The sequence below is a fragment of the Lutra lutra genome, chromosome 17, assembly GCF_902655055.1.
Source record: "Lutra lutra chromosome 17, mLutLut1.2, whole genome shotgun sequence".
NCBI classification, from domain to species: domain Eukaryota; kingdom Metazoa; phylum Chordata; class Mammalia; order Carnivora; family Mustelidae; genus Lutra; species Lutra lutra.
Genome location: NC_062294.1, coordinates 27,029,049 through 27,044,314, shown reverse-complemented (window position 1 = coordinate 27,044,314; position 15,266 = coordinate 27,029,049). Strand labels below are relative to the sequence as shown.

General features: G+C 44.1%; 3 protein-coding genes across 6 annotated transcripts in view; 2 read left to right on the top strand and 1 right to left on the bottom strand.

Annotated features, from left to right (window-relative positions):
* RSPRY1 (ring finger and SPRY domain containing 1) overlaps positions 1-4,153 on the top strand; it is a 46,438-nt gene extending 42,285 nt beyond the window's left edge. For both annotated transcript variants that reach the window (XM_047712404.1, XM_047712405.1), the window contains exon 15: positions 1,364-4,153. In XM_047712404.1, the coding sequence (XP_047568360.1) occupies positions 1,364-1,460 (97 nt within the window). In that variant the 3' untranslated portion in view covers positions 1,461-4,153. The remainder of the gene's footprint in view (positions 1-1,363) is intronic.
* Positions 4,154-7,178: 3,025 nt separating this feature from the next.
* Positions 7,179-8,311, bottom strand: LOC125089919 (sterile alpha motif domain-containing protein 1-like). The gene is made up of 2 exons (XM_047712413.1): positions 8,204-8,311; positions 7,179-8,101 (listed from the first exon to the last, which is right to left on the bottom strand). The coding sequence occupies exons 1-2, from the start codon at positions 8,222-8,224 to the stop codon at positions 7,244-7,246; spliced, it is 879 nt and encodes a 292-aa protein (XP_047568369.1). The 5' UTR covers positions 8,225-8,311; the 3' UTR covers positions 7,179-7,243.
* Positions 7,566-13,713, top strand: ARL2BP (ADP ribosylation factor like GTPase 2 binding protein). Of its 3 annotated transcripts, none has more exons than XM_047712415.1 (7): positions 7,566-7,700; positions 8,419-8,480; positions 9,973-10,079; positions 11,369-11,454; positions 11,674-11,770; positions 12,169-12,197; positions 12,278-12,399. In XM_047712415.1, exons 1-7 carry the CDS (start codon positions 7,663-7,665, stop codon positions 12,381-12,383), a joined length of 525 nt encoding a protein of 174 aa, XP_047568371.1. In that variant the 5' UTR covers positions 7,566-7,662; the 3' UTR covers positions 12,384-12,399. The 3 variants fall into 3 exon arrangements, with proteins under 3 accessions (XP_047568371.1, XP_047568372.1, XP_047568373.1); XM_047712417.1 differs by lacking the exon at positions 7,566-7,700 and adding an exon at positions 7,984-8,101; XM_047712416.1 differs by lacking the exon at positions 12,169-12,197 and having other exon boundaries at positions 12,295-13,713.
* Positions 13,714-15,266: the final 1,553 nt, after the last annotated feature.

Here is a 15,266-nt window from a genome sequence, read left to right as displayed (position 1 = left end):
AGGAGGCAAAAGGAAATCTGGATAAATTGAATGACTTGAGCTGACCCTGGGAAGAGATGGACAATCTAAGTATTCCTGTTACCATAGAAAAAATTGAGATGATTATCAAAGCTAGATTCGCACTTGCACTGTTCCCTCTCCCCCGCCCCCGCATCCCCAGCAAAAACACTAAGGCCAGATGGTTTCGGATGAATTCTTTCAGACTTTCAGGGAATAGATAGATTCTATATAAACTTCTCCAGACCAGGGCCACGTGGCTGGCTCAGTTGGTGGAGCATCCAACTTTTGATCTTGGGGTTGTTGTGTAGAGATTACTTAAATGAGTAAATAAAAACTTTAGGGGGAAAAAAAGGCTAAGAATACATATCAAGAGATATGTGGTGCCTACAAGAAGAAAACTTGTAAGCTACTAAAGAATGCAATACGAGGCTTGAATAAATGGGTCTGTCCTTAGAAGACCTCTCAGTGCTGTAAAGGTGACAATTTTCCCTAAACCAACTTAATTTGGCTCAACCTTTTTTTTTCCCCTAGAAATAGAAATGCTAATTTAAAAGTTTATGTGATATAAGGCAAGAAAATTCTGAAAGAGAAGAGTTATGGTGGGGACCCACCCTATCTACCACATCTTAAGATATATTAAAATACTTAATAAATAAAATCTTTAAAAAAAAAAAAAAAAGGGACGCCTGGGTGGCTCAGTTGGTTGGGCAGCTGCCTTCGGCTCAGGTCATGATCCCAGCGTCCTGGGATCGAGTCCCACATTGGGCTCCTTGTTCTGTGGGGAGCCTGCTTCTCCCTCTGCCTCTGCCTGCCACTCTGTCTGCCTGTGCTCGCTCTCTCTCTCTCTCTCTCTGACAAATAAATAAAATCTTAAAAAAAAAAAAAGATATATTAAAATACTTATAGTTTACTCCCAGTATATGAAAAGAATGACAGAACAGTGGAACAGAATAGAAACCCAGAAATGGAACTAACTACATACAAATGAAAATTTAACATATAAAGGCCTTGTGTCAGTTCTGCAGTGCAAAAGGGACTGTTTAATATTGGGATAAATGGCTAGCTGGGAAAATAAGTTGTGTCTCTACCCATATATACACATCTGTAAGTTTTTGCTGTGTATGTACAAACTTTTTGGAAGAATGTACTTGAATTTTTTACTTATTCCTCAGAAGAGGAAATGGGGAATCAGAAATGGGAGGGAGACTCATTGTTGGTTTGTATATTTAGTTCCTTTTTTAACCACATGTAATGATTACCCTTTCACTGAACGAACTTGTTAATATTTCAGATTGAGTAGGCACATTGTCAGTTTGCCTTTTGGAAGCACTAACCTAACCAGTGCTTGTGTCTTTCTCCTCAGTGACCTGTGTATGGATTGTGCCTTGCAACTGGAGACCTGCCCGTTGTGTCGTAAGGAAATAGTGTCTAGAGTCAGACAGATTTCTCATATTTCATGACACACGTGAAGAGGCATCATGGACTTATTTCTACTCAATTCCAGCCAATGTTGAAGAGAAAAACAAACAAAAAAAAATCTCTAATCAGTTGTGCGCACATTGAAACTTATAGCCATGGCCAGATTTTATGCTAAAAATGGTAGTTTGTCAAAGACAAAATTCTCTTAGAATCTAACCCAACTTGCCAACCCTGAGAAATTCCTGTTAAGGCCAAGGAAAGCTGAGCGCTAACAGCGAGGCCTGTGGTCCTTCCATCAAAAACCATAGGAGACCGTGCCCTCCCGAGTGCTGAAACCACACCGGAATTCTCCATGTTGGGTGCATTTGATTGTTTAACAGAATGTTTTGTCTCATTCTAAAGTTTTTATTTGGGGCAGAAGTCATTATGGAGAAGTAAATGACAGCATTTCTGGGTTAAGCATAACTCCCAAGTTGGTCAGAGAGACAGTGGTATGTCAAGTGTGGATATTGCACTGCAAGACTTGAATCTATAAACTAGAACCACACAGGTCAATTCTACAAGCAACATGGACGGCCTGAAAGAAGGTGCACAGACTGTGGAAAAAAAACCCCAATTTTTGATATTTCTGTGATTCCAAAGAACATTGTAGTTTTTTTTTAACTGCAGAAAACTGGTGGTATTTTCACATTCATGGTGTTTCTATCCAGTTTCAGTACCCGCATTTTCTGAGGAAAAAAATGTTTTAACAATACAGGAGGAATTCTTAAATTAATTGCAATGTTAGACTGGAGCAAATTTGGTATTTAGGGTATTTGTAAGGTACCATCAAATCAGGTTTTTTGTTTTTTGTTAAAAATTTTTTTTAATCAGTATTGTTTTTGGAAGTAATATACTTTGAAACTCTTGAACTAACAGTCTCAAAAACTCTTAGAGGACAGTCTGAGAGCGTGTATTTCTATTGTTTTAAATAAATACATGTTTTTGAATAGTAAATTCAATCATGGATTGCTGACTATGTCTTCATCAAAAGTGTTAATCCCTCTCAGGGTCTCTGGTGAAGACCTTCAGGAGTTTGGTTTTTTCTCCCAGAAAATTGGAAGGTAGAATTGTAAATTCATAGAACTTATTTTATAATGGTGTACCTCAGCAGCTGCCTTTCAATTTATGCCAAGTCCTTACTGAGTTTATACTTGAATAGTAAATATGTCTTCTGAGTTTTACAGTGTCTTAAACTCAATGCACATTTTTTTTCTTCCTTTCCCACCCTTTCTTGTTTGTAATTCATTAAACTGTCCTATTATAGAGCTGATTTCCTTCCTGGCCGTACTTGTTGGGGTGCTGGATTTTTTTCCATGTCTTTAGTCTTCCGTAAATTCAAATATATATATAAATATATATATATATATACACATATATATATATATATTCCCTTCTTTAGCTTGTGGTGAATACAGTAATTTGCATTGAAGAAATAAAACATTTGTTGCCTTTTTTGACTAAGATTTCACAACTTTCATTGATGCCTACTGCTAAGGTTCCAAGACCTCATCCTCTCAGTTTTAAGGGCTCCTTTCCAGGGTAGGAGAGAGTCAAGTAAAAAGAATTAAGAGCAAAGGTAATCATTTACTCATCCTGCAGATCTTTACTGAGCACCTAATATGTTCTGGGCACTGTGCCTATGTGGTATACAAAACAGATCTGTTCATTGAGCTTATGTCTGATAGTGGGGAGAAAACAATATATTTGTTTAATAGTGCCTTAAAAGAAAAGATCAGGGTACTGTGAGAGAGAATGGGGGCACTTAATTTAGATGGGTAGAAAGGGGCAGAAGGAACCTCACTGAGCAAGTTAACTATCAGTAAAAACTCCAAGGAAAAAGTAGGACATGGCCAGGTAGAGACACTGAGGACAAGCTTCAAGGACTATATAGCTGTGGGAACACAACATTCTAGGTGAAGGCCTAACAAGAAGGAAAGCTCAGTGAGCTTCAGGATCTGATGGGAGGCCCCCATAGCTAGTAAGGTAGGAACTGAGACGGTACAACAGTGTGCTCCCCTGTTGGAGAAGTCAGGGGACCACTCATGAAGCCATGCTAAAGATTTTGTATTTTATCCTAAGTGCAGTAGAAAACAAGAGTTTAGGTATGGAAGTGCTTTGATAAATAACTTTAAAAGATAGCTCCGGCATCTATATGGAGAATGGAGAAGGCGGGGGGCGGGGGGGTATGCAGGACAGAGGACAAGCAAATCATGGAAGTTTGAAGTCCAGCAGGGAGACTTCGAAGTGAAGTGAAGTGAAGGTGGTCTATAAGTTCAGTGGAGAAAAGTAGAATTAATAGGTAATCTGTCACAAATCAAAGGAATATGGGGAGCCTATTAGCTTTCTAGACATCTACCCTTGAATTTTGTTCATAAGTTGTAATCTTGGAACTGCTTCAAAGGGAAAAACCACATAAAAGAAAAAAACTAGGGAATAACAATGTGAAAGAGAATAAACAGATCAATATTCTGCATTGCATGTATGCATTTTAAGCAAAATTGAAAGCTAGGTTTTTACTGATGATACATTGTACCACATAGAAAAACAAAAAATTAAGTTATGGCATTTCTCCAATGATTTATTGGGGAAATGCTCCCAGAGTTCTAGTCAAAAAAAAAAAAAGTTTTTAATGACTTACTATCTTTTTGGAATGATATTAGTAAAGCAAGGTAAAGTTATGGTGCCATTAGCATGCCAGGAAACAAGGTTTCAATCACAGAAATAAAAATTTCATCTGCAGAAAATGACTTTTGCATGAATTTCCAACATCCTGAGTATGTATCTAGGAAACAAACTGTTCAACGAAGTTCAGCTCTTTCCAAGATTGTCCATTTTTATTCACTTAAAACTATTGTTTTTAAGATTTTATTTGAGTCAGAGCAGGAGCTGGGTGGGGAGGTAGGAGCAGAGAGAGAGGGACAAGCAGACTCAGCACTGAGTGTGGAGCCCAACAGGGGGCTCCATCTCACAATTCTGAGATGGTGACCTGAGCCAAAGTCAAGAGTTGGACGCCTAACCAACTGTGCCACCCAGGAGCCCCCATTAAATAATTTTTAATATAGGAACACCTGGGTGGCTTTGCAGGTTGAGTGTCTGCCTCTTGGTTTTGGCTCAGATCATGCTCTCATTGGTTGTGGGATCAAGCCCCCAACCTGGCCCCTCACTCAGCAGGGATTCTCCTCCTTTGCCCCTCCCCCCTTCAAATCTTTAAAAAAAAATTTTTAATGCTTACCCACAATCAAAGGATTTAAAAATGATTATTAATGAAAAACATATATTCAAGTAAGTGTTAAATTTTTTCTTTAAAGGCCACCATTCTATTTTTAGCAGAAAAACATCATGTTCTGATTTCTAGGAGTATTGTATGAGAACTCAGGGATTGGAGCAATATATTAGCATGACTGGTTAAACATGCCCTTGGGAGTAAGCCTGGACCCAGTCCCAGCTCCATGATGCCACTTACCTTACCATCCATATGCAAGTGCTTCTGCATTTCTCAATCTTTTTTTTCTCGTAGAGTTTCAAGTATTTCCAAAAAAGACAATGTATTTATAAGTGTTTAGCACAGTAACTGGCACATGCCTGAGTAAATGGGTCCTATTATTATCTTTACGCCCATTTGTTCTTAAAGGCGGACATGGTGGGGGAGCCCCAGTGGCTCAGTTGGTTAAGCGTCTGACTTCAGCTTAGATCATGATCTTAGGGTCCTGCGATCCAGCCCCATGCTGGGCTCCCCACTCAGCGGGGAGTTTCCTTTTCCCTCTCCATCTCCCCCTACTTGTGCTCTCTCTCAAAAACATAAAATCTTAAAAAAAAAAAATTTAAAAAAAAAAAGCCAGACATGGTGAAGTGGATTACAAATAACCACAAGTTGTTTGACATCCCTCCCATCTATAAATGACGTTTATGTCCCCTCCCCTAAAACCTGGATAGGCTCTGTGTTTGACCAATAGAATTCAGTGGAAGTGAGACTGTGCCGGTTTCCAGTACCTAAATGGCAACTTCTTGAAATATTTGCTCTTAGGCCCAGCCACCATGGTATGGAAAAACTCAAGCATCCCTGGGAAGATGTACAGGGAAAGAGAATGAGGAACCCCCTCCCTACCAGCCACCAGTCCTCTAATAAACATTCACAGCTGAGCTCCCAGCCAAGAGACAATAATTTGCCAGTCATGTGAGTGAGCGTGTTGGAAGAAGCTCCTCCATCTAGCCCCATTCCAGCTGCCCCAACTGATGGCAAGTGGAACAGAGACTAGCTGTCACTACCAAGTCCTGCCTGAACTGCAGATTAGTAAGCACATTAATTGCTGTTTTAAGACACTAAATTTTGGGGTGTCTTGTAACAGCAACAGAAAACCAGAACAGATGAAATCAAGTTTCCTACTCCACTCTGATCCCATACATGATTTAGAAAAAGGGTGGGCAAGTTCATTTAGTCCAGAAGAAATAAGTGGTTTATAGAGAAAAATAGGTTATGAGGAAATGCTGAGTTTGCTCTGAGCTGCAAAACCGCTTAACTTAAATATAACTCAGTCTAGTTAATCAGCAAACCTGTCCTCTACCTGGAGCTAAGTAGAGTATCTCTGAGAACTGATCGCATTCACCCTGGATGCAACTGTGTCTTGGTAACCAGGTTTAGTTCCAGATCCCAATGTTATTATTTATTTATTTATTTATTTGAGAGAGACATTAAGGATGTGTGAGCAGGGGAGGGGCAGAGGGGGAGGAAGAGGGACAAGCAGATTCCCCGCTGAGGGAGGAGCCCCATGGCGGGTTGAGGTGGGGGGACGCAGAGGTGAGGGGAGGAGCTCCATCCCTTGACCATGACTAGGAGATCACCACCTGAGTCAAAAGCAGAGGATCGCCCAACCAACCCAGTGAGCTTCCCGTAGGCACCCCTCACTTTTATCTATTTTATATACATTCAGAATATCAACCCATTCAGGCTGGCCATCTGACCCTCAGATCAAACCTAAACCTAATGCAACCAGACACATAAGGCCTAGTAGTCCAATCAAGAGAAATCAGCTCTCGGGAATCCTTTTGCAAAATTTGGCAGTTTGGGAGAGGAGTTTTCCTGGAAGTTACCCGATTTCTGATTACGTTGGTTCAGTGATTGTCAACTTTTATCTCGCCTAATTAGCCAAGGAACTAATGCCGAATAATATTTATGATGTGTGACTATTTATGATGTAAATTACGTCTACTACTTGTAGTGGCTTTCCTTCCACTAAAGGGAGTAACTGGGGCACCTGGGTGGCTTAGTCGTTAAGTGGCTGCCTTTGGCTCTGCTCATGATCCCAAGGTTATGGGATGGAGCCCCGCATCACGGTCTCAGTGGAGAGCCTGCTTCTCCCTCTGTCTGCTGCTCCCCCAGCTTGTGCTCTGTCAAATGAAGACAATCTTTCAAAAAATTAAAAAGATTTTATTTATTTTAGAGAGCACGGAGATTTGGGCAGAGGGAGATGGGAGAGAATCTCAAAGCTGACTATGCTGTGAGTGCGGAGTCCCACGCAGCGCTGGATTTCAGGACCCTGAGATCATGATCTGAGCGGAAGAGTCCCACTCTCAAGGGCTGAGCCACCCAAGCGGCCCCTATTTAATCTTAAATCCTATAATTTATTCCCGAATTGCAAGTGAAGAAATTGAGGCTCTTCGCTTCCATTCCTTCTTCCGTAAGATACGGGCAACGTGAGATTTAACCGCCACAACGCCAGAGAACACTCCAATAACCCCAAACGTCCCACTGAGTCCCATAGGGTTCCCCAACGGGCCTCTACCGCTACCCCTCACTTCCTTTCCCCATCTTTGCCCCGCCCACGGCGTCAAATAGCGCGCGCCTGGGATTGGCTCCCGGGAAGCACGAGGCGGTGGAAGGGGTTTTGGTGGCCATGGTGACGGGAGGCGGGGCGCGGCGCGGGGCTGTAGTTAACTGACGCCCGGACCCCGCTGCGGCCGCGACGCACTCTGAGAGACCTGGCTGGTTGTGAGGGCCCCGCAGGCGCGTGGCCGCTCCAGGGGAGCCTGAGGCCCGGGCCTCGCACGTAGGGCCTACCCCGGCTGCGCCGTGAGCGGGCGAGGCCTCCCAGATGCGGGTTGCGGCTCTACGGAGCAGAGCCGAGGCTGGGCCCGGGCCGCGGACGGGATAGGAGGCCGGCGGGCCCGCTCGCTCTGCGGGTGGATGCGGCGGCGGCGGCGGCGATGGACGCCCTAGAGGAAGAGAGCTTCGCGCTGTCCTTGTGAGTGATGCGGCCCGGCACTCGCCTGGGCCTCCGCCCTGAGAAGCGGGTGTCCTGGAGGGGTGGGATGGGGGCGAGGGACCGCCATGGCTCCGCCCAAGTTCCCGCTGCCGAAGGCGCGGCCGCAGCGACGCCGGGTTCAAGCCGGGAGTGCGGGCGAGTATCATGGGTTGAGCAACGCCTCCATCACAATCCCTCCGCCTGCGACCCCTAATCGTCAGCAAAACCTGGCAGCTTTGAGCTGCCGAGGCCGACCACAGGTCAGAGGACCCTCCACCACCACCACCTCCTCCATCGCCACTTCTGGGGACTCCTGATCCGATTGCCCCCCTGGCCAGTATCTCGCTGGTGCCAGGTTCACGCTCACAAGACGATAGGTGTGGGGTGATAGCGAAGATGCGGTGAGTAAACCCGAAGGACAAACATGAGGAGCCTTCAGATGTGCCCTGAGAGCCGCTGCTCCCCTTTATTTGTCCCTTTTGTCGTTCCTTGTGTCCTAACGGGTTTTCTGAAAATGGAGCCATTCAACTTCAATATCACGAACATGTCAAACATGTTTCCTGTTTGGAATTGCTTTAGCCAATAATCATTCTTAATGGCTGAAGCTGGGTGATGGGAAGTTCCTGTTGCTGTTTTTAGGCACGTTTGAAAATGTCCCTTATGCATTTTTTTAAGCGAATTTTTTTGAAACAGCACCTAATCCAGGTATATTTTTCAGCTCTTCCGCCTCTGATGCAGAATTTGATGCTGTAGTTGGATATTTAGAGGACATTATCATGGGTAAGCTTCCTCGAGCCTCGAGCTTCCGTCTAACCTGTGCTCTTCAGTTCTTAGACCCTTGTGGTTTGGGGAGTTAATTTGGAGAGAAAACAGCAAGCTGCATATAAATCTTAATGTAGCAAAGAATAGTATTAAGTAAGCCATACTATGATTTTAGAGGCAAACATCCCCCCTTGTTTTAACAACTAATAACCATGGATTCAGGTAATGGGCCCTAGAAGTTAGGAGGCACTTGGCAAAACTGACCTACATTATTTCAGAGAGTAAGAGGAATCCCATTTTCAGTTTTGAGCATTAATGTTTTTGTGACATAAACCACCAGCATAATACCATAGCCATAGCCACATTTCCATGAAGAAAATAAAATGCCATACTTGAGCTGGTTCTGTATTTTCCTAGGTTCTGAGTTCCTCTTTGTGCATTCGTTTTGGTGCATGCAGACCTAAGTATAATAAGCAGTAACAGGCGCCCAAGGTTTAAGACAAAATACATGGGAGTGGAAAACTTTGTCTGAGTTTTCTTAAAATTAGACAAAAAATGACTTCCCTTATTTTGGTGGTATTTCATAGTCTCTAGTCTAGTCTGAAAATTACTGACCCAAGCTTTTGTATCTTCAGAAGAGGTCGCAAAAATGTTGACACCCTTAACACGTAAATACAGAGGTTTCACCAGTAAGCCCTTGTCCTGTGTGAATCTGAGGGTTTCTGGGGAATCCTCAGGAATACTTTTGAGTTCTGTCCTTTTGGGCACCCTGTGTGCCATGGAAAAAGGAGCCATCTTTAAGCTCGGGGTATTTCCTTTTATTTTCAGGAGTACTATTCTCTTGTTAAAATTCCCTATTCTCTTACATTTAGGTGTTTGCTATAAGCTAATATGAATCCATCCAAATGCCACCTGGCAGTCCTTTATGATAGGTACTCTGATCATCCTCATTTTCCAGGTGACAAAAGTGGGACTTAGAGATACTAGAAAATGTGCCCAAGGTCACACAGTTTAAGCGCCTGAGCTAGGATCAGAGCCCATATGCTTAATCACTACACTGTTTCTACTATAGCTAATGAAATCCTATTACAAGAGAACCATTCCATTCCTTTGTGGAAAAGGAATGTGAAGAAGTTCCCAAGCTATCCTATATGGGTGTGTTTAAAATGGACCAAAGGACAGTTGTAATGGTTGCACAACAATAGGGACGTACTTAACGCCACCAAACCATACTCAAAAACAGTTAAAACCATGAATTTTATGTGAGGTATATGTTTTCACAATTTTAAAAATATTGGTATTTTTTTACTAATTAATAAAAAGACTGGATAGGACTATTTGAACATTGGTGTCGTAATGAACACTTGCTTAGAACATCTGTAGCTTTCCCTCTCCTAGAGACGAGCCACTGAGAAAGCAGTTGTGCTGGCACAGAATTCCTGCCTGCTTACCAGTCAGAAAGGTTTTTAGTCTCCACCAAAAAGCCTAACATTCTCCTGTTGTGGTTCAGATGATGAGTTCCAGTTATTACAGAGAAATTTCATGGACAAGTACTATCAGGAGTTTGAAGACACAGAAGAGAATAAACTCACCTACACACCTATTTTTAACGAATATGTAAGTGGTTTTGTTTCTCTCCCCAGAGATTGGGGGTTCTCTAAAATGTGAATTTAGAACCAAAAGATAATGACATTTGCTGCACTTTTAGAAGCTGCCACCAATACCTGTCAGGAATTGTTTAGAATTCAGTCTAGTCTCACCTCCCATTGCTTTCCTCTGCAGTGTTTGGTGATTTCTGTCCAACTTCTGTTTTTAAAAAATGGCTTGAACATAATCCTGTTTTCAGTTATTATATATGGGTTCGCCATACCCTGCCTGTATGTGCTTTGACCTTTGGACTTGCACACACTACAGTTGACCCTTAAGCAATGTGGGGACTAGGGGTCCTGACGCCTACGGAGTGGAAAAAACTTTTGACCCCTCAAAAACTACTAACAGCCTGTTGTTGACTGGAAGCCTTACCAATAACAGAAATAATTGATAAACACATATTTTGTATAGGTATCCTATACTGTGTTCTTATAATAAAGGAAGCTAGGGAAAAGAAAATGTTATTAAAGTCATAAAGAAAATACAATTAAAGTCCTGTATTGTATTTATAAAAATTTTTTAAAAAGTCCACATATATGTGCAGCCACGCAGTTCAAACCCTTATCGTTCAAGGGGCAACTGTATTTTTTTCTACTAAATATCCAGTCAGGTACTACCTGACTGTTAGGCAGAAGTGAAAACCAAGACCAAGACCATTAACTAGTTGGTGTGAAGACCAAGACTAGAACCCAGGAGTCTCAAGTCTAGGCCCTCGGGTCTTTCCATTGCGTTGAGGCCTCAAATAACCTCTTGCAATGATCTCATCTGTCTGGGCAAAGGTTTGATCCTCCAGACTTTCTTAATCTTAGAAACATGGCGGACTCGATGGTTTTCTCCACACAAGCCTCGGCTTATAAGGAGCCTGTGATTACCTCCAACAATATACCTCTCTTTACGTTCTTTTTGCACATATTCCATCTACCCGAGAAAAAAAGGTCACACTTACTTCATGCCTCACTTCCCGCCACGGGGGCGTTATGAACCCTGCAGTCCCCTGCCTCCACCTACGTCAGCGTGTTCCGTGCGGTGTTCCTCCTGTCAGTGTAAATCCCTGCGCAGGCGCTCTCCGGCATGGGCCAGGGCGCATGCTCACTGAGGACGGGCGCTGTGATTCATTTTATTGGTACCCCCGGCGCTGAGGATGTAGCCTGGCGCAGAGAATAGGCTCTTAAGAAATGTTTGCAAAGGACTAGAGGCCGGGCTTTCTGAAAAGCAGCCTTGTTTTCCTAAAACCAAGATCCTTTCCACCGTGACAGATTTCTCTGGTGGAAAAGTATATTGAAGAACAGCTGCTGGAGCGGATTCCTGGATTTAACATGGCGGCTTTCACCACGACTTTACAGTGAGTTGAGCTTGACTCTGCATTTTTTATCTTTTTCCCCCTTCCTCCTCCTCCACTCTGAAAAAGACGCTCTTTTTTCTTCATTGCATGAACCTAAAGGTTGAGAGCTCTGGGTGGTCGGGTTCTGGGATGGAAGGCCCTCAAAACCCTCTAGTGTAATCTTGAAGAGACAGAATCTGTTTCAGTCGTTCATGAAATGGTCATCCTTTTCTTTTGCAGGCACCATAAAGATGAAGTGGCTGGTGACATATTTGACATGCTGCTCACGTTTACAGATTTTCTGGCATTTAAAGAAATGTTTCTGGACTACAGAGCAGTAAGTCACTCTTGCTCACTTTGTCAGCCACATTGAACCAGAGAAAGTTCCAAGTAGGCCTGTCAAGCACAGACCAGCTGCCAGGTTTCTCCCCACAACTGGCCAGTGTCAGTTTGGCAGCTAGTAAGGTACTAGGAGCGGGAGCTGCTGTCCTCCAACAGGGATCCCACACCCTAACTGAGGAACTGCATGCTCATGTGTTGTCGCAGCAGGTCCCAGTACCTCTTATAGACCCTCACTAATTAAAAGAACAAAACTGAAGAGGTCTAATTGCCTTGCCTTTCTTATAAGGTAGGATTTTAATAGGAAAAAAATATTTCAGCTAAGGGAGGAACATTTTTTAGAGTGATGGGGCCAGTGCTGAACAAGAATGCCAAATAACCTCCTTCCCTCTCTAGTCTGCTCCCTGCTGGGGCCTACCCTCCCAGCGAGCACCTCCTTCCCCATGCCTGAGGCAGGGTACTGGGCTAGAAAGGACTCTCCCACCCCCATTCCTTGCTTCTTAAGATTGTTTTCTCACACAGGAAAAAGAAGGCCGGGGACTGGACTTAAGCAGTGGTTTAGTGGTGACTTCATTGTGCAAATCCTCTTCTGTGCCAGCTTCCCAGAATGACCTGCGACCCTAGGTCCCACCACCAAGCAATGGGATCTTTCTGGATGTTGCCAGCCCAGTAGATGGAAGAGGCTCTGGCTAATGTGACAGAATACATGTTAGAAAGACTGACTGCTCTGCAACTCCTCATTAATGTTAAGTATTGATGGGTCAAGACAATGGTCTGACCCTCCTGAGACCCTGAAGCACCTTCTCGTGTTCAGTAATCCTAGCACTCCTCCCCAGGCAGACCCCTCTCAGGCCTCTGCATGAGGCTCCGGCTCCCGAGCTTGGCATTGCCCTGGGGCCACTTGCCCGCATATGTGTTGATAGGTCACCTCCAGGCCTCTTTGGCTCAACAGGCTCTGCATGTCCTCCAGGCTTTTTGTGTTGCTCACAGCCCTCTGTATTCATCACTCTCAGATCTGCAGCCTCAGTGGGCTTTTTGCCTGTGGGAGAACATATCTCTAGGCTCTTAGTCAAGCCAGCTGCCTGCCCAGCTGAGCTCTCTGCAGCTCTTCCCATTCCAGCTAGTTTGGGCTGTAGGAATCAACTGAGAGGTGTCCCTTACCTGAAGCTACATGTGGAAATCATTTCCTTGTCTTAAACTTGGCAGTCCTTGCATCACTGTCTTCTGTGGTCCTGATGTGGTCTGTTTCTAGAATTCTCTTAAGCATTTTTAGAAAAATATTTTTATAGAAAAATACTCAGGCTAACCTAGTGGATATAATCTTGGAGCTTCCAGATTACCCACTTAAAGATCAAAGTATTATATGCTGTGTGCTTTTTAGCTGTTAGTGCTATGAAAGCAAAAATGCTTTCTGCGTTGGCCTTCCTGGTCTACTGGGCACCAACGAGCATGTGCTTAATACTGTGGAAGTAGGCTCAAAGGTCTCCCCTTCTAATAGCATGTTAAGTGTTTGTACAGGTTTGCTAAAACCCTTTCTATATAAATAAGTTTATTAGGTTCTTTGTTGGGGTAGGGTCTCTAGTTCCTTCCTCCTGTCAAAATCTCCCTACCAAGATGGTGTTCCACTGAGCGAGCTCAGCGCAAGTAGGAGAGAGCAGACAACTTCACTGGTCACATGTATGCTTTGATTTAGCACAATGTTTCATAGAAAGTACTGACCAGGAAACACAGGTGTCACATCTCTAGAAAGAAAGAATGTAGTATTTCAATTCCCCGTGTGTACCTTCTGTGTTTTTTGTAAGTAAGACTCTATACTGATCTCAGTCCCCCATTCTGGTTTTCAAGTATGAGCTATATAGACTATGTGTTTTTCTGTACTGATGTGTGATGCTTATTAAATACTTTTGTACCATGAGTAAACTTGGAGGTATGTTGCAAGAACCGTGATTCTTACAGGGTCTTCTTTACTGTCGCCGCCGTTGTTGGGTCACTGCTATTGTGATCTTTCAAGCCAAAGGCACTCTCAGAGCCAACTTTCTCAAATGCTCTGCCTCCTGGCCTTGCTTTCCCTTCTTGCCCTTTTCATAGAGGACCAGGTACTGTAGGCCTGGCTTGGTCAAAGTACTTGATGAAAACCTGTTGGTCTGTCTGCCTGGTGGAAAAAAGCCATGGACGTCGAGAGGTCCAAAGAATCGCTTATGAAAAATGAGAACAGAGGCAAACAGTTTTTTTCCGCTTAGAGGAAAAAAAGCAGGCAAGCCTGCTGTAGCTAAGTATGATGAGCAGGTAGGCTTTCTGATTTTTTTTTTTTTTTAAGATTTTATTTATTTGTCAGAGAGAGAGGGAGAGAGAGCGAGCACAGGCAGACAGAATGGCAGGCAGAGGCAGAGGGAGAAGCAGGCTCCTCGCCGAGCAAGGAGCAGGATGTGGGACTCGATCCCAGGACGCTGGGATCATGACCTGAGCCGAAGGCAGCTGCTTAACCAACTGAGCCACCCAGGCGTCCCGGCTTTCTGATTTCTTATAAAACAAACTAGCAGGGCACTTGGGGGGCTTAGTTGGTTATGTGTCTGCCTTCGGCTCAGGTCGTAATCCCAGGGTCCTGGGATTGAGCTCTCTGCTCAGCAGGGAGCCTGCTTCTCCCTTGCTCCCTGCTCATGCTTATGCATATGGGCTCTCTTTGAAATGAATAAAATCTGAAAAAATGAAAAAAAGAAAAATCCACCAACTAGAAACCTGTCTCTGTCCACATAGGAACTTCCATCCTCGTGTGTCGCCTCTGATGGGGCTCAGGGCTGACTGGGAATGAGAAACATCCCGGCCAGTCTCAGAGACAGCGATACAACTTACTGCTGTGGCCTCCTCACCCATCGGAAGCAATATTCACCTGAACTGCAGGGTCGAAGGATCGGAGGTGGGGTTGGGGGGCTCAGGCCTAAACCAACAGTAAGCAGTCCAGTTGAGCATACTGACATCTGCAAGGCAATAGGCTGTTGTAGCAGGGTCAGAAACCTTTTATGACTTCCTTGGGATTTTTGTTTCCTCTTTAGCCTCAAAAGAAAATGGGTTGATCCTTAACGCGGAACTCTCTTCTCTGGTTGAGTGAGTCCTGGAATGACTAGCAATTGCTCAAATTCTGAGGCACTTAAGAGTAAAAAGGGATGCTGTTTGCGTTTGCAACAGGCACAAACTGGGCCTGTCCCAGGGTGACTGGGACATGGGTGTCTGGCTACATCCCCAACCCCCACAGCTAGAGTCGTTGCCACAACTGTGTGCCTCTACAGCGGCCCCCACACCGCCATCAGCAGGGGCTCTGTCCCAAGACCCCTGCCCCTCCATACCTGAGATCATGGATAGCACCAAACTCTCTCTATACAGTGTCTTTCCCTCTACATCCTCCCCCGCACTGTGATAAAAGTTCAATTTCTAAAGACACGGTAAGAGATGAACAACAATAAAATAAAACCATTCTAAACATATACTGTTAATGAAAG